The 25,703-nt window shown below is 43.7% G+C and overlaps 1 protein-coding gene across 1 annotated transcript in view; it reads right to left on the bottom strand.

Annotated features, from left to right (window-relative positions):
* DENND1A (DENN domain containing 1A) overlaps positions 1–24,438 on the bottom strand; it is a 263,127-nt gene extending 238,689 nt beyond the window's left edge. The window contains exons 1-2 of the mRNA XM_056860470.1: positions 24,389–24,438; positions 6,654–6,718 (exon numbers count right to left, since the gene is read on the bottom strand). Coding sequence (XP_056716448.1) covers positions 6,654–6,718; positions 24,389–24,405 — 82 coding nt within the window. The 5' untranslated portion in view covers positions 24,406–24,438. The remainder of the gene's footprint in view (positions 1–6,653; positions 6,719–24,388) is intronic.
* Positions 24,439–25,703: the final 1,265 nt, after the last annotated feature.

Genomic DNA, 25,703 nt, shown 5'->3' with positions numbered 1-25,703 from the left:
CTTTAAAAATATAAAAATCAACAAAAGGAGAGTTTCCCCCTTGTAAGAAAGTCTTGTGATCAAGACTAGTTCTACGCATTGTAGTAAAACAAGCGGCAGTACCCAATAAAGCTGCAAACAATTCTACTTTCTGTATTGGAGAAAACCATTGCAATGCAAAGTAATACCGGCAACTTTTATATGCTACATATTTGGTCCCAGTTTTCAGAGCCCACATATCCCAGGTTCCTGAGCAAGTTGAAAGGATCTAGCAGGGTTCTGCATCTTGTATGGTCAAATTCTAAAAGCCACCAGTTCTCCACATAGTTAAGGCCACAATGAGAAGCAGCCTCCAGACAAGCAGTTTCCCCACAACTACTTTTGTTATTGATCCAACAAAAAAGATGGATCCAAAATACAATTACAGCAATATTACAGTATTTAGCATTTCTGTTCACATTACAGTATTCAAAGCACATTGCAGGCTTAGTAATTACCCTGTAAAAGTAGGTCAATATCATAATCTTCATATTGCAGATAGGAAGCTGAGAAAATAGCAGTTTACCTAAGGCAACCTCGTGAGCTCCTGGCAGAGGCAAGATCTGAACTGGGGGCTTCCTGGTTCACAACTCAGCTATTATACTCATTCTCATTATCATCCCTTTGGTACATCTGAATATCCAGTCCACCTATACATCTTCAGATCTACCTTCTGATATGCACATGAGCAGCTCTTTTGGCAGACAAAAGTTCAGATCCCTCTGCCTGACTCTTGTCCTTTCCGTTTCTTCTGGAGTTCTCATTGTAGGACAGGAGAACTAACAGGACTGGGGGAGGGGATGGTGCCCTCAGTGCTGAGAAATGTCATAATGTATGGAATTCACTGGCCCAAGATGAAGCGACAGACATGAGCTTTAGAAATCAATGAAAGAAAGGTCCTACACCACCTCTGAACCATAACAGGTATCTCTGTACAGAGGTAGCAAACCTCAGAATATCAGATGCTGAAAGCATGGCCATCACATCTGAGCTTCCCAGAGACCAGTGGCTAGCCCCTGTTGGATAGCATTGGAACAGGTGGATTTTTGGTCTGATGCAGTAGAGCTCCTCTAAGCATCGTAGTGCCTGCGTCCAATTTTTCAGCACACGAAGTTGCCACGTTCTCACTTCATCTCCAATGGAAGTCTACCACAGGAACAGAAGCAACTGCAAAGAGTTTCTAAGGCCCAAGAACACCCCAGTATCTCCAAGCCAAGCTCGGAACTTTGATTACTTTAAGGCACTGAGCTTCTGATCTGCAGAGAAAATAAAGATGTTACTGCATGGAGGTCAGAACACAAAGTAGGAAGTACTTAGTTCCACTCAGCCTGCTTCTAGTAGGAACAAGATTATGGATACACGCTACACTCTGTGCCAGTTCAAATGCAAATGCGCCCATTCTTTCAAACAATGATAAACTCCCTCAGAGTTAATAGTTTCCCCAGGAAGATTCATCTCCCTTTTCAACCTAGTGGTATGTTTTGGAGAGGAGAAAAGAAACACACAGTGAGACTTAGCAGCCAGGGCTTTTAAATGCTTTGTTCTAAAAGGAAGCTGTCGAAGCTGCTATTTCCTTTACTAATCCAGGAAAACGTTTCTCAAAAAACCCTAACACGTTCATCACTTCACTTGTGCTATAGCAAATTTAGGGTTCTAACTTAAACCTTTTTTTTTTTTTGAAAGAAAGAAAAAAAATAAAAGAAGAGCTTTTGCTGTACTAAACCATTTTAGTTTTTCCTTGAACACACAGCAAGATTTTTGTGTGGCTCTTACAAAAAGATGAAAGAGGAGGTCCTTGGAGAAAAGGGCCTTCTGGCTCACCGTTCGGCAAAGCTGAGGATCCAACATACTTTTCTGATGTCTCCTTTGGCAAGAACACACACAAAAATCCCACACAAAAGCCTCCTCCTACACAGGGAGGAAAATCTTACTTTTGTGAGCTTTTTACTTTCAAATGTTCTGGCTTTGGTGACTATTTTGATCAGTTACTTTAGACTAACAAATGCACTTTCCCCCCTATACTATTAGTATAAGAGTTGCACCCAAATTCTCTCCACTCCTCGTAACAAGGACAGCCCTTTGGCACAGGTCTCAAAGATCGCTGGATTCCAATAACTGTTCATTTCTGGCACAAGACAAGTGGCAGCTTCCTTTAAGAAAACAAAATAGACGACTTGAAGGGAGAGGGAAATAAAAGAAAACAGACAGTAGCTCTGATTTTTCATTCTTAGTGCAGCATGTGACATTTTTATGAGGTTACTTTTAGTCTGTTTGAGAACGATTCTATATATTATGAGAATGTAGGTGATAACATGTTCTCGGAGATCATATCAAAGCTGCTAAGGGTAAAGTTTTCTCTCCTTTTCTTTTTTTAACCTTGCAGGAAATGTAAAATTAAAGGAATGGGTACCAGTGCCTGAGATCTGATAGAGACACTGCCCCCAAAAGCTGCTTTCATTAATAACCTATTTTCTCAGCAGACACACCAGTTCCTTCACTTTATACAATGAATTCAGTATCACTAAAATATAAGCTGAAAAGTAAATATGGCAGCACTCCTCTATTGAGGGGAGGATGCAGGTTATAAATCAAATAAATAAATAAATAGAGCGCTCCACATACAGAGCCCAGACGGGGGGGGGGGGGGAGTGAGATGAGGTGAGATCCATAAAGCAATTCAGAGATCCACAAAAACAATAGCACAGCCAGCTTCAGAACAATCTGCAGGCACAGACTGCAGTTATCCAGTAGGATGGTGTCAGATCCATACTCCTTACAATAAAGTCTCAAACAATTCCCAGCCTTAACCTTATATCATATTTTGGTGTTTAAACTAATCTAAATTGAAAACCCAGACATCACAAGACTGGCACCACCAGCGACTCCTGAATCCTCTCCCAGGCAGCCTGCCTGCTTAGCAGCAGCCTTACCTGTTGCCTGAACTCCAAAAACAAAAGCGCATACACACTCCAAAGCCCCCCACTGTGCTGGCTTCCAAAATGGCATTCGACCAAGAGGCAGATGTTACCGCAGCCTCAAACTCAAGTGCAAGAAACACACTGGCAGACCTGGCCGTATGCCACGACACAGCTTCACACCCTTCTTGGCCTTCCACCCCACCCGTAACTGAAGGATGTACTATTCCTCAGCTGCCATCCGGAAGCAGATTCCCAAGTCGTAGAAGTAATTCCTTGAAAAAATGGCAGGAGTTCTAATGTGCATGTTTTGCCCTCTTCACTAGCTATCAAGCAAGAAAGTGAGGGGGGGAGATGCCTGCAACGAGGAGTCGGCAACCTCAACCCTTTTTGCATAATATTAGCACCTTTGCTGAATTCTGATTACAGCACAGCTTGCGAGACCCTCTTTGTGTACGGGGCTGGGCAGGTTTGTTTTCTCCTGCAAAAACCTTTGATCCAAGAGAGAAGCCTGACAAGTAACTGCACAACATTTAAGGCATGCAGTGAACAAGAGAGTGACACTGGGATTTGTCTAGCAAGCCACTATAGGAAAATCCAGTCATCTAACTTGTGGCCCAAGGCCACGTCATAACCCTCCCCACACCCGAATTCTCCAAATCACCTTCTCCAATTGTACCTTCACTCTTCCCTGTTGCTTATGACAGCTGGCATCCCACTGCAGGCTCACTGCTTCACTGCATAACAGAATCAGAAATTGGAGTTGTTGGCGGAGCCACTGTTTTCAACAAACAGGAGTGTCATTTCGAATGACAATTCACAGAATCATAGAAACAAGAGTTGGAAGGGACCTCCACGGTCATCTAGTCCAACCCCCTGCACAATGCAGGAAATTGATGCTCTGCACCTAGCAGCGGTGCACTAAAGTCCCAACCCACAGACAAGAGAGGGGTACCTGCAAACTTAGGATTCTCCCAGTATACAGAAAAATATTACTTTGCACATTAAAAAAAAAAAAGAACAATGCCAAAAGCATACCCAATGTGTAGTAAACATGCCAACTGACCTCCACAAGCAACAGAACCCTCGAGGCAGGCATTAGTTGAAGGGAGACCAACAGAGGAAAATATAGTCAGGAGGGGAAAACTTGCCTGCTAATAAGCCCTTATGAGCTTACAGCAACCTAAAGGATTTTGGTTGGGGCATGAATGTTCATAAGGCATGCATTCTTCAACCCCAATTTCCCACCCCTAAAACTCTGCCATACAGCACAGTATGGTGTAGACTTTTAAAGACCAACCACTTTTGAAACCAAGAGTGTCCTTGAAGGTTAATTAATTAGGACGGGGGAGTGCTTCTTATAATCCTGATTAATCAGGTGCATGTCTATGTGTACACATACACATGCAGATAGACACACAAATTCTCTTTAAGCTGCAGGGGAACAGTTTCTAGTTTCCTGAAAGAGGGAGGTGTTGAAATTAGAGTTAGAGGATGCATATGGCGAGCTGCACTTTCCCAAAAAAAATAACCTAGATCAGGGAGGGAGAGTTTTAAAAAATGCAGTACTCATCTAACCTTTAACCACAGCAGCTTCCCACTTAAATCCAAAGTCCCAGCCATGGGCTATGCTGCTTAAACCGCTGATATGCAGAGCTACATGACCAGGAAGCTGCCTATGCAACCTTGGAGCTTAGCAGTCTTACACCACTGTGGAATACTGCATGGGATTTCACAACTGTTTATCCCACTCCCTATGATTCCTTTGGGGCCTTTAATTTGCCCTGTCTGTATGATGTAATCCAATGGATTTTGTGAATCAGAATTCAAAGAGCTGCTTGCTCCCAGAACCATCTTGATTGCATCACAGACAAACCCAGGTAGTTCCTCTAACACGGCAAAATAAGTCAGAAATCTTTGCTTATGTTTTCAATTTACAGTTACTTACAGTTAAGAGCATAAGAGGAGTCATAATGGATCAGGTCAGTGGTCCATCTAGTCTATGAAATTGTCTCACATAGCGGACAATTAGTCGCCATAGTGGGCCCATGAACAGGGCATAGAAGCCAAACCCTGATGTTGCCTCCTAGACCTGGTATTCAGAGGTTTACTGCCTGTAAATACGGATGTTCCGTTTAGTCATCATAACTAGTAACTATAGCAAGGGAAAAAATCATTTAGCTGGTGAAAGGTTGTATCCTGAATTTTTTTGAAAAAGTCATTAAGTATGAAACTCCCACACAGAATCACTCTGAGTTTATGGAACAAATATTCTATTTTAAAACATGTAAAGATGTTTTAGTGCTTTTAGCCCAACATCTCCCAGTGGGGAATTAATCCCTCCAGGGATGTGCAAGCAGGCTTCAAAGAAAAGATTAGTACCCGACACTAGCATTGTTCAACGCAATGTTCAGGGTTTAACTTGCTCAGATTGTGCTAGCATTGAAAAACAATTCAAAAGGGCAGAAGCCAGGGTTAGTTACCAGCAACCACCACGAAGAGCAGGGAGAGTGTTTCAGAAAGGGCCAAGACTATTCCAGTAAAGACTTTTATTACCAAAAAACAGCTGTTTAAAATTGCTATGTTTTGACATTTTGCATAATAGCAAAAAAATTCTGATGACAACCCAGGTCAGGCCAAGCTAGCAGGCTGCTCTCCAGGGTTGCATAATTCTAGGAGCTCAAGGGTAACACAATTCTTCTGTATCTGAAGAAGTGAGCTGTAGCTCACAAAAGCTCATAAACTGCCAGAAATTTTGTTAAAGGTGCTACTGGACTCCTACTCTTTTCTACTGCTAGTGACAGACTAACACGACTACCCATTGTGACAATTCTTCCCTCCTATAGATCTTTAGAACAACGCAGTCTGAGGGGCACGTTAAATTATTTGCTGCCTAGGACTGCAAATAACTCAAACCCCAAAATAATAATTGGCTATAGGTGCAGCTTACACATACCTTACACATACCATCAGTCCAATCGGGAGCTAATCGGCCTTCACACTGCTAGCTCACAGCAGCGCCTTACAGAAAGCTATCCTCCCTGCCTGCACTGAACCTAAGAAACCAGATGCACCTTCAGTTCTCAACCACAGATCACACTGGGTCACCAATCTTCTCTTTAATGAGAACTACTTATGTGAAATGAAGAATACCCCGAACTACTGTCCCCCTCCTGCAACAACGTGTTACCAAGTTTGGTTCTGTCCTAGAAACAGAATTATGGACTAGGAAGAGCATCAAACCTATTGGCTAAGCAGCACAGAGAAAAAAATTTATGAAATAAAAGCCTTTTTTAAATTACAAAAGCCAAGAAGAGGTATTTTCATGACATCTTTTCTGGGTCTTCTTGGGGATGATCAAGCTACTCTGCATCAGCCAACAAGCAACTGGTAGCTCACAAGCTATGTGTTGGAGGCTCCGTAAATTGGATGAACAGTTGAAGTGCTCCTAAACAATACCTAGACCAGTTTCTCCCCCCATGAACACATGAAACTGCCTTATACTGAATCAGACCCTTGGTCCCTCAAAGTCATTATTGTCAGACTCTCCAGGGTCTCAGGCAGAGGTTGCCTAGCCCCTTTAAGTGGAGATGCCAGAGATTGAACATGGGATCTTCTGCATTCCAAGCAGATGCTATACCACTGAGCCACGGCCCCTTCCTTCCCAAGCCTAGAAAAAAAAAACTTCAGGGTGGATTAAAAAAATATGCTTAGAAGTACCTGCACCAGCTGCCACCGGGTATGTCACTTCAGCATATACTTCAAATGTCGTTTCCGGGTTTTGCCTGAAAGAGAAAAATACAGTATTAAATATGGAGCAACATTTTTCAGGACAGGTTAATTGAATAGTGCTTTTTCAAAATTTCAAGCAAAGTGTAGACTACCATATCATCACACCAGAGAGATCACATCCAGGCAGGGCTGCCTTAAGATAATTTGGTAGGAGAGGCAGAAACCCTCAACAGCACCCCATGTCCTGAGACAGATGAGCTTGATGTAGGCCAGGCATCCCTGTGGTGTCTGTGGGTGCCATGGAGCCTGCCAACACCTCTCCTGGTGCCCACCAAGTGTTTTTAGAGTGTGGGTCAGGCCAGGTGCGGTTCTTGCTTAGCAGGACTTCTTATTGGTCACCGGAGATCCAATTAACAGTGCAGATTAAAGTTTTCCAGTTTCAGTTGCCACCCATGTTGGTTTCAATATTTCTCGCACCTCTTTCCCAGTGCATTTTTTATATTACCTCTCTTCCCATGCACTTGAGTTTCTTATGCGTGCAGCTCCGCCTCCTGCAACAGCCATTTTGTGTTTGACTCCTCCTCCTGTGGCAGCCATTTTGCAGTTGCAGCCATCTTACAGTTGTACCCACCACCCTGTGTCAGAATTCCAAAGGTGCACACAGGCTCTGCAGAACGCAGATATTCTCTCCATATCCAAGCTCTGCACATACACTCATACATTATGATTATATGTCGCCTTTCTTCCATCATTGACTTCAAGGTGGCATACTTGGGGGGAGGGGTTCCCAGGTCTTCCACCTTTGCACAGACCTGACTTGGCCCAGATCTGCTTAACTTCAGCAAGGCTCTCCAATCATATCCAGAAATATATGGCTTGTTCTTTCTTTCAGACTATACCTCAATTAGTCTGAACTTGTATCATCCCAAGATACAGGTTTAATAATATCTCTTGCTGAAGCCAAGCTAGTTTGGTTCAGGTCTTTGCATGGAGAGGGGGTCTTCTGGGACCCCCCCAGTATACTTCCTTGTTCCATGATGAAAGAGATATAAATGTAATAATTCTTTATTGGTAACACTTATTGGTGAGTACAACATTCTTCCACTGCCTCATTAGCTTAGCAGCAAGTCCACTTTCAGAGGGTTCCATAACGTTTGTGTACTCTTGCTCTCCCAACTCACTCACCCCCAGTCTTCTCCCACTCATTCTGGGAATGAATTTTCCTTCCATTCTTCATCCCTTGGCTCGCAAAAAGTGCCAGGTCCTTAATGCTCCCCTGCCCATTGGGGACCTTTCCTCACTTCCGGGTCAGCAGACAGTCTTACAGCAGCTACTGCCAGTATCACTTCAGGGCAACATATAGCAGAGTCAGACTGGCCTAGCATCAGAATGCAACCTCAGGACATGATGACAAGCTACCTAGACTGTATGTGTGCATGCACACACACTGGCAACCCATAACCAATGTTCATTTCAATGGAATTTGCAGAGGAGATCTATAAGAACATAGAAAGAGCCCTGCTAGATCAGACCAGTGGTCCGTCTAGTCCTGCAATCTGTTTCACAAAACAGCCTACCAGTTGCCCCCAAGGACCAACAAACAGGGCATAAAGAAGCCAAGGCCTCACCTGATGCTGCCCCCTACCACTAGCATTCAGATGTTTTCTGCCTCTAAATATGGCCGTTCCCTTCAGTCACCATAGATAGTAGCCACTGATTGACCTATACTCCATGAACCTGTCTATAACTCCTTTTAAAGCCATCCATTCTTGTGGCCATCACAACATCCACTGGAATCCATCAAGTTAATTAATAACTGAGTAAGGAATATTTCTTTTTGTCTGTCCTGAATTTATTTGCCCATCAACTTCACTAGTTGTCCTCGAGAGCTAGTATTATGGGAGAGGAAGAAAAAGTTCTCACTATCCACTTTCTGCACCACATGCATAATTTTATAATGCTCTATCATATGTCCCACCAACTTTTTTTCTAAACTGAAGAGTCCCTTTCTAACAAATTGTGCCCTATGAGACTGATCTGTGCCTTCACCTGCAAGCCTTAAATGGTACCCAAAGTCTACCATCTGAGGCAGTCACTTCACCTTGAGCCATACCAATGCCATCCTTGTATTCAGGCCATCAGCCTCCCCAGTACTGGATTAGATGAAGGCCATGGCTGCCTTACCTATTGCCTGTACCTTCTCAAGGGCCACATCATGAGAATGCAAGCAGTGCCTCACTACAACCTTCTGGCACATCAGAGCTGCAGAGTATTTTTCATAATGTTTATTCCAGACTTATAACAGGTTTACAGCAGCATGAGCTTCCCCCATAGCATCAGAATGCTTCATCAATTAATTTCTATTGAAGTCCTTTAGTAGTTGTAGGTGCAATAAAGAGAATCTACACCTTTCTGAAACACAGAAAAGTCGCAACCAGCATCACATCCAGCAGAAATAGTTGCAGATTCAAGAAAAAACAGAAGCGTCGAGACCTTCAGCCACTGCTGCCAACGAGCTCGCCTGCTCTCCTTTCTCTGCAAGTAGAGCTGATGATTAATTATTGCAACACATTATTTAACAGTAGCTATAATTAGACCAAGGCAGCCTTTCAACACCTCCTGGAGTAGTTTTAAAAATGGGCCCACAGTTTGCTAGTCCTGTTTTCATTTTAGCTAAATGTGTGCTTTAATATTTCAAATGTGTTGCAAAAAATGGCTGGAGAGCATGCTTTATTACTTAAAGTACAGCAAGATGAGAAGCAGCTTAGCCTTTTAAATCCTGGCGCTGATACACCTTGGTCCTGCTAGCTCTCAATGGGTAGCAGTCAGTAATCTGGGAGCAATCCTATATTATACGGCTCAGGTCTTAAACCCAGTTTACAAATAACTAAACATCCAACTCATAAGTTTCTTCTGCATGTGGCGAAGATACCACAAGGTAAGCAAGTGCATTCTCACAGTAAAAATCAATTAAGCCCATTTTAACCCACTGGTGTATGTCATTATGTTTATTAAGATGGCACTGTTACATGGCAGAGTTTGATGAATTAAAAACTGTTAACTTTTAGGCTGCAACCTTAAACTTACTTAATTTGCAAGTCATCCTCACTGATCATTGGAGTAGAATCCTTCCGAGCAAAGATAGGTCAGATTGGAATGTTTTGTTCATTTTGAAATGGTAATTTTACAAGGCAGTGTAAACAGATGCTTTCTTTTCTTCCATTGTCAAAGAAAAAGGTCAACTCCATAGGTAATACCAGTGTGTAACTTTGTACTTCCTAAATTCACGCTTGGTTTGTCAACTTTATTCCCTGCACACAGAAAAATAACATGTCAGGGAGATACGTTATTTTTATTTTTTTAGTCTCTGGTACTGATTTACAGCTTCCTAGACATAGAAAGATTTTTATTTCAACACAGAAGACCATTACGTTGTGTACATGCATCAGCAATGAAATGGGGGCGCTCCCTGGATCAGCCTCTTTCACACAAATACTCCATTCCTGATAGTATACATGGGGTCAGTCTTAATTCTTTGCTTCCTTCAAGGCTTTTTAAGGAGTATTTTTAAAGCATGAACTCAGTAGGTTTGGCTATATTAAGGCTTATGCATAAAACCAGGTCATGAAAATTACCCTTAACTCAGTTGACAAACAGTACCTATTATGTACCAGGTCCATTCCAGGTGGCTGGACTATTCCCCAACAAGTCGCCATTTGTTTCCACAAGTACTGAAATAAAAAGGGCTTTCAAAAGCCAAAATGTTGGTTAACAAAGAACATATTCTTATCCCCAACAAGCTAACACCTCTGCAGAGAATTTGTTAAGTCCTGTTGAACATCTTGTAATTTCAACAGAATTAGGAAAAGCAGCGATTCCAAAGTTTCACACCAGAATTTACTAAAACACACGCATAAAGCTCTCTGTTTTGCAGCATGATGGCAGCTCATCATAGCTTAGCGCATCTAAGGTGTTTGGCTGAAGACTTGCCATCTCCGCTAGCGGAGATGAGAAGCAACCATGTAGACAGCTCCAGGCTAGAAGGATTGTTGGTCTGAAACACATCTTTCCTAAAATAGAATCTGAAGTCCCAGTGACAGCTTTTCTCTCCCCACCCCCAGCCTTAAGAACCAAAATCAAATTTTTATTATACCTAGCCCTTTAGAAAGCTTAAGAAAATATTTACAGTGCAGTCTGAGAGACTCGGAATCCTGGAGTTTCACAGCCCTACTGACAAGGAAGTAGTCCGCAATAAAATGAGGAAGGTCAACATGTGGCAATCCAAGGCATTACCAGATTCTCAATTTCATTCCTCGAAGTCGGCTACTAATCCTCATGAATGCAAAAGACAATTTTGAAAGGCTGATGACCAAAACCAGAAAGGAGGTTAAAGCAGGAAAATACAAAATACAGGCTGATGCACTCATCTAAAGAAACCTCACTTTACAAATGGCGCAAGGTTTTTCATAAGGAAGCACAGCCATTTCTACACAAGAGTATTTTATCATGTGAGACTTATGGCCAAAGTCTTCACCACTGATTTGGGAGTAGTGCTTGGTGGGTTTTTTTAATCATCTTTAAGTTCTGTGCCTCTTTTTAACGGTTTGCTATGTCCTTTAGCTCACTGACCCACCAAGCTACTGCCACACAATCCCCATCTCTATGGCTCAATTCACACGTAACTAGTCTCGGCACTACACAAGATATCCACAAATTCATGGCACACGCTCCTCCCTCTCGGCACACTCCAATTCCTTCCCTTTTGTAGCAAGCTGTTCCAGCAAGCTACAATTCCTTGCTGTTACAGCAAGCTGCAGTTTGTGTTTGTCCTCCAAATCAGGAATGGAAAACCATGACCTAACCATGGTTTCCAATTCTGGTTTGGAGAGCAAGCACAAACTGTTGTTTGCCACTTAAGAAAAACTGGCAAAGTGCAGTTTGCTGCAAAAATATGAAAGGAAGGAAGGAAATACAGATCTTGTGAAACAGAGGTTCATTTATGTGCACTAAATAATAGTTTGCAATTACATCCCAAATAGTGCAATGTCTTTTCCTTGCTGTCCACAATCTCTGTTGCCCTTAAGGTCTGTGAGAGTCTCCCGCCCCGCCCCCCACAACTAAAGCTACTTTCTGCTTCTCAGGCAACAGTCATCAGCATTCCTTTTGCCTTCAGCAAGAAGAAAGTTCCTTTACACTATAACCCAGCCAAGGGCTGGAGGACAGAAGAAGACAGCCAGTTTTGGCCTTTAATATTCACTATATTAATGAAAGTGTCAGGTTAGAAATTGATCACACAGACATATAAATCAAATGGAGCCACTGTTGAAGTATTTCTTCCCAGTATGGGTGTCTTCACTGATCATGATGTTCGCCTGTGATGATGTAGACAATTAAAATATTACTTCCTTCCCACAGGACAGGGAATGGTCTCCAACAAAGTGCTCTGTGTGGGACTTTTGCAAGAGAACCCTGCAGAAGACTGAATATAAAGAGGTAGCTTAACGCTGATTAACAGAAATACAGTAGGCTAAAGTTATCACTGGGGGAAGTTGAAAAAATCCTTAACTGGCTTCCTGCAAGAAGATGCAAAGCAGCCCACGCCAAGAGAGAACTAGCTAAGATCATCCGTAGGATAACGTATTTCTGTTCCTTTCGAAACCAAATCTTAGCTAAGCGTAGTTTTGTGCAAACAAAGCCAGATGAACTACTTCCCACTGAAATCAAAAATTCTGGAAGGCACAGCTCTGCCTTCCTCATGAAACATTCAGACCCTTATTGGAAATCGTAGGAGAGCATATTTAATGACAGAGGCTTCTGAAAGAGGGACATGCAGAAGCACGTAAAGAAGGTACCACGCCACGGCCTCCAGCATAAGAGTGACATGAAAAGAATCAGTCCCAGCCACAGCCTTACTTCTTTGTCTTAAGGTAATTCGGCAATACCAGAGCAAGATCCAACTACAAAGGATCACACCATTGCCTGGGAATCCTCTGGTTCCCACTTGCACAGAGTATTTGCACTAAATGGTCATAAATCAAGCTGCATTCTGAACAGAGAGACCAATTTATCCAGCTATGAAATACAGCCCAGGCTTAGAAAGCAACTTCACCCTTCAATGTTTCAAATGCTGCTTTTTGGCCATTCTTTTCTTGGTGAGTTGTCAAAACATTATATCAAATGACAAAGTGTGGATGCTCCAAGGAAAAAAAGGTAAAGGTAGTCCCCTGTGCAAGCACCAAGTCATTACTGACACATGAGGTGACATCACATCCCGACATTTACTTGCCAGACTACGTTTTACGGGGTGGTTTGCCACTGCCTTCCCCAGTCATCTACACTTTACCCCCAGCAAGCTGGGTACTCCTTTTACCAACCTGAGAAGGATGCAAGGCTGAGTCAACATTGAGCTGGCTACCTAAAACAGACTTCCACTGGGACCAAACTCAGGTCGTGAGCAGAGCTTTTGACTGCAGTCCTTTAGCTTACCATTCTGCACCATGGGGCTCTGCTCCAAGGAAAGAACAGGTTTAATTATTGTTCCGCAAAGCTGAACAGATCATAGTTTTAAAATACAGGAGGTCCCTCTTTGTCAACAGGGTGAGTGCGGCATCTCCAGCAAGTCTGCCGCTTCCCTTTTCTCTCCACCACTGACACTCTAATCCAGTGGTTCCCAACCTTTTTTTGACCAGGGACCACTAGGACTTTTTTGTTCGGTGCAGGGACCCCAAGGTTCAAAATAAAAATTCAGAGAATTTGAAAATAAACTTTAATCATAACTGTTAGTTAAACATTAAACTTAGAATAATATTTGAATATATATTTTTATAATAGAGAACTTTTAATTGAAAATATTAATTTATTATGGGTTTATAACTTTGTTTCATGGACCCCTGGTTTAGTTCTCGTGGACCCCTGGGGGTCCATGGACCCCTGGTTGGGAACCAGTGCTCTAATCCAAAACATTCAGTGTTCTTACACGAAGACCTCGAATTTCCAGGCCCCAGCACAGTATATTAGTTCAGAGAACAAGTTACAGCTTATCCCATTCAAATCTCACCTGTATCACGTGCTCACAAGTACAGCCTCAGCCCCATCCCTCCAGTCCTGAACATGAGGTTCATACTAGCTAGCCTTAAACTCACTGACAGGGTGAATAGTTTTCTGGCACACCAGGTCAACCCCAGGAGGAAAGAGAACACAAAAAGTGTAGGCCTTATTACCAAGGAAGTTACTGGAGCCCTTAACGTGACAAGGCTAAAGCACTTCTGATTCAGACCACTCCAAAGCCATGCAATGCAGCATTGCACGTTAATTCCAGCACTAACTCCCTACGGAGAAAAACGCAACTAAATATGCTTAGTCCACTGAAAGCACAAGAGAAGCTAAAACACACTTAACTATTGCATTAGATGGAATGTGTCATTATTTTGTTTACATGTTTAACTCATGGAAGGCAAAAACAGCTTTAGGAATTGCATTTCCCCCTCCCCCAATTACTTTAATATAGCCACAAGGGGGTGAAATCTTGTACTTTTTTGTGTATGGGGGGGAGCTTAAGACAGCATTACAGAGCGCCGTGGCGCAGAGTGGTAAGCTGCAGTACTGCAGTCCAAGCTGTGCTCACAACCTGAGTTCGATCCCGATGGATGTTGGTTTCAGGTAGCCGGCTCAAGGTTGACTCAGCCTTCCATCCTTCTGAGGTCGGTAAAATGAGTACCCAGCTTGTTGGGGGTTAAGGGAAGATGACTGGGGAAGGCACTGGCAAACCACCCAGTAAACAAAGTCTGCCTAGAAAACGTCAGGATGTGACGTCACCCCATGGGTCAGGAATGACCCGGTGCTTGCACAGGGGACCTTTACCTTTTTTAAGACAGCATACTGTTGTTTGTTTCCTTCTAATTTCAACATCAACATCTAAATACACAAATTTAGTGGAGTCTCTAGGAACTTCGAAACCAGCACACTCCAGCCTCTGCATCCATCGGTGTAGCTGCTCTTGCTCCAGTTCTGGAACAACAGCAAAGAATTAGCAAGCAGGATGTATTGACCCTCCCTGAGCTAAGCAGCAGTATCAGGCTGTTTAGATCACAAGAGCTCATTTGCATCCACAGCAACTCTAAATTAAACCTTTGCACACAATAATTCCTGTTCTTCTTTCAATGGGAAGAGGAAGAAGGAAACAGAAATTTACTTCATAGATCCTCCAGGGCAGGAAGTTGCCTTTTACTGACTCAGACCACTGGTTCATCAAGGTCAGTATTGTCTACTCAGACTGGCAGTGACTCTCCAGGGTCTCAGGTGCAGGTCTTTCGCATCACCTATCACCTGATGCTTTTAGCAGGAAATGCTGGGGATTGAACCTGGGACCTTCTGCATGCCAAGCAGATGCTCTACCACTGAGCCACAGCAGAGGCTTCATTTGACACTCTTCACCGTCCTCTGAAAGGAGGACATGAACTGTACAGAAGGAAACAAACCTCCAGAATGACTCCTAGAGCAGTGCCCAACGCCTTCAGCATACATTTCAACCATCCAGAATCGTAATTGGATTTTTTTTCTCTGAATGGGATATGAGCAGATCAAAATACTGGAAAAAGAATAAAGTGCCAAAACTAAATGTGAAACACAGGAGCAGACTGGCTACGGAACTCACTTGGGAAACTTCCTGGTGGGATGTTGCCTTGGCATGTGAGTGACATAAGAAGCCTCACCTCCACATTTCCAAGCAGCTCCAGGGTCTGGCCTCCTCCCTCAATGCCCCTGCACCTCCCCATTCCTGTGCAAGAAAGACACAGGCAAGCAAAGTACCTGATCAGCCAAAGAGATGGCTGGAAGGGGAAGAAAGTGTGCATTCTGACTTGGTGTTAGTACCACAGCCATTGCACTGTCCATTAATTGCCTGGGAAGTGCAAGGCCGAAGTGTGAGAGATGAACTTGCTCAATTGCCAAGGGTGAATTTCTGTCACCACCCATCATCCGCTAGAACAGTGGTTCCCAAATTTTTCAGACCGCTGCCCCCTTGGTTCCACAAACTCAACCCCAGTGCCCCCTACCATATCCTATAAAAAGCATTACTCAAAATAGGGGTTTGAATGACGCACTAAAGAAGATAATAACAATAAAATTTCAAAACAGTAACAATTAATTGCATATATATTCAAAATCAAATTAAAACTTTTAGTTGAAATTTATTCAACAAAACTGATGAACTTGATCCAGTGGTACCAGCTCTTCAAAGTTGCGGGGGGGGGGGGGGGGATCTGATAGTTTCCACCAAATTTGCCAGCATGGTGCCATAGCTTGACCTATTGTAAATTAGTGAACACCACAATTGAAGGGGCCCACCTCTAGCGCCCCCTGCTGCCCTCTTGCCTCATAGTGCCCCCCAAGGTAATCCCACTGCCCCCAGGGGGTTGTACCACCCACTTTGGGAACCACTGCGCTAGAAGCACAGAGACATTTCCATGCTTCCTCCATCCGCCCTGGCAACCACACTCTATTGCTCATTATGCTATGGAGTTATTCTCAGTCCATCAGGTCAGTGCATTTTGGGGATGGAGCACAAAGCAGCATCCATGTGGGGGCCCAATCCAAAGCCCTCACCCTACTGGCTTTCAAAAGCTCGTCAGAAGCAGGATTCTCCCTCAAAGCCATGTGCCCAGCCAGCAAGGTGCTCACCTGGTAAGAAGCCTGCAGCTACTGCATACTTCTACATCAAACCATGAATGAGTGTGGCTGGCCACTCCACTTTGTGCCAGGAAGGAAAAGGAGCAAGAGCATGTTGGGCCAGCCAGAGTCTCCCCTGACACAGCATGCAAAAGCCTACATGGGATCCTGGCCCCCAGACTGGGCAAAGAAGGCACTCTTGACATGTTCAGGGCAAGAAAGAAGAGCACAGCCAAGATCCTGGCTCCACAGGCAAAGAGAGAAGTTCTGCAGTGAAGGGTACAGCCTGGGTAAAACTCAGTTTCAGGAGGCCTACCATGTTGGGCTGATAAGCACAGTACAAAGTTAGGAGTGCACTATGATGCTTTTTTCATAGAAAGCCAGTGTGGTGTAGTAGTCAGAGTGTCTAACTAGGACCTCAGACGCCTAGGCTTGAATGACCATTCTGCGACAGAAGGTCTCCCACTGGTCACAAAAATTAGACCAATTCACTATCCAGGTAAGCAAATACACTCATCATGAAGGTTTACCAGATGGGAAAACATACAGACATGCACACACACACACACTTTGAGTTAGATCCTGAGGATTCATTCTAGCGTTGCTTTCCTCCAGGGCAAAGAGTCTCAAGGTGTTCTGTCAAGAGAAGCCTTCCTGCACTGGGGGGAAAGTGCTGCTGCTAGTGGTATTGTATCTGCAAGATCAAACCATGCAAGCTCTTAAACATTAGTCCTACACTTTGATGGAAAATAAAACTCTTAAGATCCAGCATGAAATATTTAAGTGTCAGGGCAACCAGGAACTGTAACTTACCTAGCACTAACTGAGGGTGGGTGGATTACGTAGCTCTGGTTTCAGACTTACTGAGCTGTAACTAAAATATGACATTAAGCAAGGAAAAGGGCAAAACAGGAATCCACATGTTTCTCCACAATGGCAAAAGCAGGCACAAGTCTGTTACAGTTCCTGTTTATTGCTTTCCAAAGAGAAGCTATTTAGAACCTTCCTAGGCAACAGTGGGAGCGAAAAAAAATTAGGTCATTTTTACTCCGCTGCTGCCTCCATCGCCTGAAAAAGAAACCACAACTCCAGTTACTCAGCAAGGCAGAAGCTGCACAATTTTTTTCTGGGGGGGCGGGGAGAGGAGAGAAGAGACTGGGCCTTGCAGTGAGGCTGAGGGGTAAGCAGGGAAGACACTGGCAAACAATAAACCTTGTAGGAATGTGACTGTTAATTGCAGAGTGTTAACTGAATCATCCCCTCATTTTTGACTCTGCATAGGTGGCGCAAAAACCAGTCTTACAGTGCATTCCTAAAGAGAGTTACTCCAGTCTAAGCCCATTCGTTTCAATGGGCTTAGACTGGAGTAACTCTCCTTAGGAATGCACTGTTAGAGAACAAAAAGGGATTGAAAGCCTAGTCACGGAGGGCCACCTTCCCTCTTCTGGAGACACTCACCCAGACCAGTGTTTTGCTACAGCACGCTACCAGATACTTTTAATACTCCTTGGCCCTCTGCAATCACATGGCTGCAGATGCTGAACTTCCCAGATTTAAGAAAGTTCTTGGCTAAGACGCTTCGCTCAAGCACGCCATTCAGCTTTATCACGGATCCCAGAAACAATTTCGTGGTCTGTTTTGAGTCTGAATGACCAGAGTTGATTTGGGGGTGAGTACAAGATGTTGCTGGTGAAGGCCTTGGGGGGGGGGGAACCCAGTCCCCCCACCCCAAAAAATACTTTTTTTTTCAATGTAAAAACTGGGAAATTTGGGGGAACGCTGAAAAAATTACTATGAAATATGCTTGTCCTTTGAAATTAGTGAAAGGCTTTCTAAGACAAGGTTTTATTCACTCCAAATGTACAGAATGAAAATGTCTCTGGCTTTCCCCCCTGTTCATTTCAAATTTTCACAATCACAATAAATTTGTATTTTTTTCCCCTTCTGGAATGAATGAACAGTGTTAAAATAGTGTGCGGCACAGTGGTTTGCAGCCTTCACTTCTGTGTTTGCAATATTGCTTTTTGGAAATTAATGCATTTATACTTTTAAATTCCACAAACATGCCAATTAATAAATTGTATGTGCTAAGTGCCCTGACCTGGAAGGCCCAGTCTAGCAGATCCCGGAAGATAAGCAGGATCAGCCCTGCTTAGTATTTGAATGGGAGACCACCTAGGAAGTCCAGGGTGGCTACGCAGAGACAGGCAATGGCAAGCCACCTCTGTTAGTCTCTTGCCTTGAAAACCCTATGGAGTTTCCATAAGTTAGCTGCAACTTGTTCACACTTTCCACCACCACCACCATGTTCTAAGTAATGTATTTTATGTTGTTAAAAATGGCAAAACAGCTCTGGGTTTTAAAGGAAGTATTTCATATATTCAATTCCATCCCCCGCCCCCAAAAATGAAATAACATTTATTCCACAGCTGTAACATTTCAGGAAGTTTTTCATCTTTAATTACAAGTTAGAGACCTAAGTTCCAATAATTCAACTTTTTATTGATGGAACTTGGTGAAGCTTTTGCTGTTGACTCTAAAGGCACTGCTAGGCATTTCTACACTGTTCTGCACTCCACTGAACTGCACCAAAATAAAGGATTGCCTAACTGTGCTCCTAGATCATTTCAACTGGTTTGTTTGTTCATCTTCTGTACACGTTTTCAGCACACTCACAAGCACCCAAAGTCTCATCAAGACTTTTTTTTTTAGCAAAGATGACAATTATCCTATACCACACACCAGCTTCCCCACCACATCAACCCATCATACAACTGTACCCAGCCCCTTGTGTCCCTACGTCATTTGTGGATCTTCTCAATCCCTTTGTGCCCTTTCCTCCACAGGTCCCTGCTTCTCAAGGTGTAATGAGATAACTATCTTGTATCTTGTTAAGAAGCCTGTACAATTAGCTTGTATTAAAATTATTTTCTTTAGCTAAGTGGCCACAGACACTTCAAAAGGATCTAAATGAATAAGACCTGCTGAGAGGGCCACTTATTTGTATGGTACAATAATTATAAGGTTTTATAATTATATGTCAGTTTTTCTGTTTAACCTTGTGTCAGTAAACCAGACACAAATTTCACCAAGTTAATTATTTTTTATTGAAAAAAGAAATAACTATGAGGCAAGATGATAAGATACACACTGATGCAAGTTAACCCTATAAGTACTGGAAAACTGCATGCAAGGGAAATCAGATCTAACATTTCTCAAACATAAATTGAATATGTGAACTTTAAAGCAAATTAGATTTCAAATAACTATATCAGAAAGCTTTAGAAAGCGTTGGAAGCCCAACACACACAAATATCTCACCTAGAATCCTCTTCATAAGAATTCCTTCAACAGAATCCTGATCAACTCCCTGTGTGATGCTTTGCAACAGCAACCAATTTGGATAAATCAATATAACTTTATCCTGTGATGATTCTATAGATAAGTGATTGGTTCTTAAAATAATTATGAAATCATGCACAAGTGTGTTAAAATATCTGATAATGCTCATTAATTTTCTGCAGCAAGATTAGAATGGCTATATTTAGCACTTTATTACTAATTAAAAGGCAATGTTTCTAGTATTTCCTCAGCTACATTAATTGACTGTCAAAGATAAAGGAAATCTTGTACTTTTTCTGACTGGCTGGTGAACTTTCTAAAAAGGTTATGAAACGTGCATAAGAACACACATGTTTTAGCATGTATATCAAGACAACGGTACTGCCAATTAAGCCCCCTCCCTTATGTCAACTACCTGCCTCCTAGGGCTTCTGCCCCTTAGTTTGTCTCTAGGCCCTTGTGTTCTTCTCTCCAACACAATAAAAGAAACCCCTCCAGTTCCGACATCTGCACCAACAACGTTCAACACCAGATCACTCACACTGAAGAGACTGAATATTCATGAACCTCTGCCACTTCACAGTAACTCTCCAAGCAAGAAACTATTCTTGCTGCATGTACCTTTCTGCATCACATGCATTCACCACTCATTGGTCTACCCAAGTTAGATCAATCTGTAAGGGAGCTGGTACATAGATGATTTTTCAAGTCTAGATGGCACTTATCCCTTCCAGTCAGGATGCTAAGAATGGCAGAAGGAGGCTAATGAGCCACCACACAGCCAGAATTGTTTAAAGTGTATATATGAAAATGATAGGAACTACAGCACTTCAAATTCCTGCATCATGGAAAATGTGTGAAATTAAGTGTTACTTCATTAGCACTGGCAAAAGAATTAGCTGGCTTATATAATGTGAAGGGAGGCCACAGGAAGATAAGAAAGGATGCAAAAAAAATAAAAATAAGCAGCCACCTAATTTGACAATCCTGCAATTTCCTATCTTTGTAAGGTTACAGGACTCCCTTTCTGTCTGTCTCCTTTCACAAGTCTCTTCTGTCTCAACAAAGAATGGGGGAGAGAGTGCTTGTTTGAGGTCTCAGATTCTATAATCACCCCCTTGGCACAAAGTGCAGCCCACTTTAGGGTGCAATCCTTAGCCTAGTTATTTGGAATTAAGCCCCCACTGGAAATCACAACCTCATGGTGAGTAAAGGAGCTTTGTTTCTGACAGTTAGCAACTGGCACTTATGTTCAGCACCACACATTTGGTTTCACACTGACAGTCTCCAAGCCATTTCACATCCAGAAGATATCACTCTCCCATGCAAGCATAATTTCATATCCAAAACTACCCTAGTTTCTATAGATGAGAACCCCTCTGTTCGCTGCTAAACAACACTATATTCACTTGCAGCCCATGCAGTATTCTTACTTCTCCCTGCCCCCCTCCAGCAACCACTGGCTGAGAAGCAAGAGTGCAAGATTGAAGGAGAGAGATAGCAAAACTCTGGCTTCTTCAGAAACCACAAAAGTGTCTATCCTGAGAATTTCCACAAAAAAGCAAAATAATTGCCTTATGAGTTCTCCCTGCCAGTACTGGAAGTGTTGCCTGTCTTCTCCGAAGGCCACCTCCATCCATTCCACACCTACAGTAGAAGCCACTACCCAAGGTCGAGGAGTGAAGTGCTATAATAATGACAGATGCTACAGAAAGTGTACCAAAGCAATGCACAGCAAGTATTGGCTACAATAAAAGTCCACTAACTAGTCGGACCGATCAAATTAGTCTTAATATGTGACATGCCATGTTATATGCAGCTCACAGCACATGAACAGGCTGCACCATCTTGTGTGCAAAACTGTTATGAGAGAAACTCAAAGGCATTTTTAAAGACGGCTGGGGAAATTATCTCAAAGAACTCTCAGGACTGACTTGCAGTGGAACTGTGAGGACTCATGTGCTTTCGTAACCAGGACTTATCTAGTATTTTGTACTTCCTTAAAGCTGAATAAATTATTCTGTCAAATTGAAACTCTTAGTAAGCACAACTGGCAGAATTTCTGCATTGCAACACAAGTCTGGGAGCCTACAGAAAGCCTCTTTCAAACATTCAGAATGCTCCACTTTATTCTGTGCCACAAAAGTAAAAACAGCAATATACAAACCAACCAAGCAGCAAACTATCTGAGCAACATCAGAGCATAAGATTGTGGATTATAGGACAACATGGGCCATTCTAAGAACACAAATATTTCTCAGTTTCATTGCTATCGTTAAGTAGCCAAAGTTAGTCAACTCATGAGTTCATTTGAAACCATTTATAACTCCCAATGTCCTGACGCAGTGAAATTTAATACGGATCTCATGTCTTATTCAGTCCTGTAATTCTCATAGTGTTTAACTGTCAATAAATTTAGGAGACTTGTACATGAAGGGAAAAAAGGATTCTATGAGCCTGGGCAGAAACACATACTCCCAGTTGCCTTATTAACACTTTTTATTTCCCCCTTGCAGTATTAAAAGCTGAGAACTACTGTAGTGGGGATTATTTTACAGAGAGATTTTGGGTCCCTCACAGAGCAGATACTGAGGTCTTGCTGGTTTTCAGATCTTCCTCATTCTAAACTTTAAGCTCTTAGTATTGAGTAGACTGCCCATCCAGATATTCCCCTGATAACTGCCTGAAGATAGCAATGTAGAAGAGTAGCCAACATGTTCTTCTCAAAAGGCAGGAGATACAAAGCAGGTTAAATCATCTTTGTCTCTTGTTGATGAAAGTCAGAATGGAGTAGGCAGGCGCACGTTCCCAGATTCACAGACCTCTTCCCCAGATTATCCAACTGTTACAGAAGGAAAGTATGGGTGGCCTTCACATGTGGCTGGAGGTGCACTACACAAATCTGTACCCACCCAAGATCCCTCTAGCAAAAGACTGTAACAGAGCACCTCATGAGCCATCACCTTCACTGACAGTATGTGAGAAGTTCTTGTCCTCTGAAACTCAAATGTAACACACTCACCAGACTATCCCAAAGCAGGTCCCTTCTCTCCCTTTTGTACTTCATATCCCATTGTTAACACAGGAAGGATTTCAAATGTGCCAAGCCAACACACCTTGAAGAGGGCAAAGAGAGCAGCAAGGTTTACACCCCAAGGAGAATTCCACAGCCCCCAAGACTTCAGTAGATAAATTGAAGCTAACTTATTAGCAACAACTACAAATATTTTCAGTTACTGAACAGGCTGGTAGAAGTTACACACCACTTCTCCCGTTAAAATACATGCCCACATACCTCCCACCCCCCATTTTGTCCTGCAAACTGTTGTCACTACTTCCAGTCCAACTTAATTCAGTCACCCTGTGGCTGAACATGCCATCTGGCTACTCCAGCTAAACAGAGTAAGGCTGCAGAAGTCAAAATGTACAGCACATCTGAATGTCCCCCTTCCCTTTCATTTCTTACAAGCCATTCCGAAGTATGGGGATGACAGCATCAGACTTCTAGGCCACAGCCTCTCACATAGCCAAAGAAAGTAGTTCAAGATTCTATGTGCCAGCACCTAATTTCTAGAAGCCCAAAGAGCCAGGGACCAAGGATTTCCTCCCACTTGTAGGGAACATCAGCATACCAAACCTCATAAAAATTAAGAGCCAGAACAATGACAAGAAAAAGCTCTACAGCTTAAAGTAGAGGAAGCAGGCTTTACAAGAACAGCCTCTTCCTCCTCCTTCCGCGCTTCCAGAGAAACCTATGCTGGCAAAACTCATTTCTGAATCACTAATGTTGCCACCTCTCTTTTCTTCAAACTCATTCTTTTATACCAGTTCTTGGAACCCAGGAGGCACTGTAACTGGGGCAGCAACCATGCTCCGACCGTCCAATCTGTCCTGTTTCTGCTGGACTTGTCTGGCATGAAGAGAAATGTTTAAAAGAGACGCCTGCCCCCAAGAGCAACTCATGTTGGGAAAGCTTGCACAGAATGTCACATGCACAGAACCCTCCCTTCGCCACACTCCACACATTTTGCAAAATGGGGAAAAAACTACTATCCCACTGTAAAAACATCACAAATGCTTCCGTATTACTCTTGTGCAAAATGCTTACATGGTTTTTAAAAACAAAAAACAAAGAAGCTATATAAAATTCAGGACGACATAAGGTGGTGACTCCCTGCCCTGTAAAAATTAAATCAATGAAAATAAATACATGGCCACCCCTCCCGCGAATATCCTCCTCTCACCTTTCAGGCACAAAGGTGTCTCAAACTACTCCCACCAGCAGCGCCCATGAGCAAGGCCTACTGCTGTCAGGCACCCCCTACCCAATACACACAAACACGAACAACCAAACACACACACACACACACACACACGTCCCTCTTGCACCCGAGGCTGAAGGCAGGCCGCCTCGCAGGGAGTCTCCCCGCATGGGAGAAGCAGTTGCCTCCTTTCCAAGGTGCCAGGGGGGTAGAGGGGCTTCCCCACACACAGGAGACTGCCTCTTGGCACCACCACCCCGCCATACTATGGCATCTGTGGCGTCACAGGGTGGGCCCAAGTCAGCCACTTCCCTTTGGGAGACCCTCACATACACTCCCCGCCCCCCCCTGACGCCTTGGAGGGGAACAGTTGCCCCTCCCCCCCCCGCGAGAGGACCCTCCCCGCCGTGTGGGGGCCGCCCTGCTGCCCTCCCTTCCACGCCGCTCACTCACTTGATGCGGGATCCCATGGTCTCTGAGGGGGCCGCATGGGCCTACGGGAGAGGGGGGCGGGGGACGTCGATGCTGCTCATCACTCCATCCCGCTCAGCCGCCAGGCAGAATCAAGCGGCACGACGGACAAGGCGGGCGGGGAACGGACAGCGCGGGCCGGAAGTGCGCACTGGGCGCTACTGGGAAATGTAGTCATCCCAGGCGCTCAGGAGGCCGGAAGCCGCTCGAGCCGCCGTTGCCATAACAACCCCTGCGAGGCAAACGAGGTCAAGGCCTCTGAATCCACGGAAAGGTTGAGAAGGCGTCCTAGGAGAGTTCGCGAGAGCATGTGCAGAGTGTCTTTTTTTTTTTAAAGCTCCTTGGCGTTATTGGGTTGCCAAGCTCCAGTGTGGTGGCTGGAGATCTCCCGGAATTACAACTGATCTCCAGGCTCAGTTCCCATGGAGGAAATGGCTACTTTGGGAGGCGGGTTGTATGGCCTACCCTGCTGAGGTTCTTCCCAAACTCTGGCTCCACCCCCAGAGTCTCCAGGAAATTTCCAACCCAGAGCTGGCAACTATACGACTAGGGCTGCCAACCTCCAGGCACTAGCTGGAGATCTCCTGCTATTACAACTGATCTCCAGCCGATAGAGATCAGCTGACCTGAAGAAAATGGCTGCTTTGCCCAATGGACTCTATGGCATTGAAGTCCCTCCCCAAACCTCGCGCTCCTCAGGCTCCGCCCCAAAAACCTTCCGCCGGTGGAGAAGAGGGACCTGGCAACCCTATATACAACACTTGCTAACTGAAATAGTTCACATTTATTTATGTATTTTTCACATTTTTAAAACTTATTCCCATTTCCATACTTTAACCTTTTAGAGAGTTGATCGGTGTAAAAAACAAGGCAACATTTTACCATAATAATTATTTTTTAATTCATAGGGGCTACAGCTCAGTAGTAGAGCATATGCTTGGCATGCAGAAAGTCCCAGGTTCAATCCCCAGCATCTCCAATTAAAGGGACTAGGCAAGTAGGTGACGTGAAAGACCTCTGCCTGAGACCCTGGAGAGCCGCTGCTGATCTGAGTAGACAATACTGACTTTGATGGACCAAAGGTCTGCTTCAGTATAAGGCAGCTTCATATGTTCATATGTACTATTTGTATGGAGCCACCATAGAAAGATGTCATTTGTGTAGACTGTGAAATACATGTGAATTTTGGGGTGCAATCCATAGTGGGGAGGGACTGAAAGTGCACAGGGAGCCAATGAGGCATTCCACATGCAGTGCCAGGGATGGCCCAGCCTGTCTCCCCATGGCCCTGGGAGCA

Source organism: Euleptes europaea, chromosome 14 (genome assembly GCF_029931775.1).
Source record: "Euleptes europaea isolate rEulEur1 chromosome 14, rEulEur1.hap1, whole genome shotgun sequence".
Taxonomy (NCBI): Eukaryota; Metazoa; Chordata; class Lepidosauria; order Squamata; family Sphaerodactylidae; genus Euleptes; species Euleptes europaea.
This window is presented reverse-complemented; position numbering and strand designations above follow the sequence as displayed.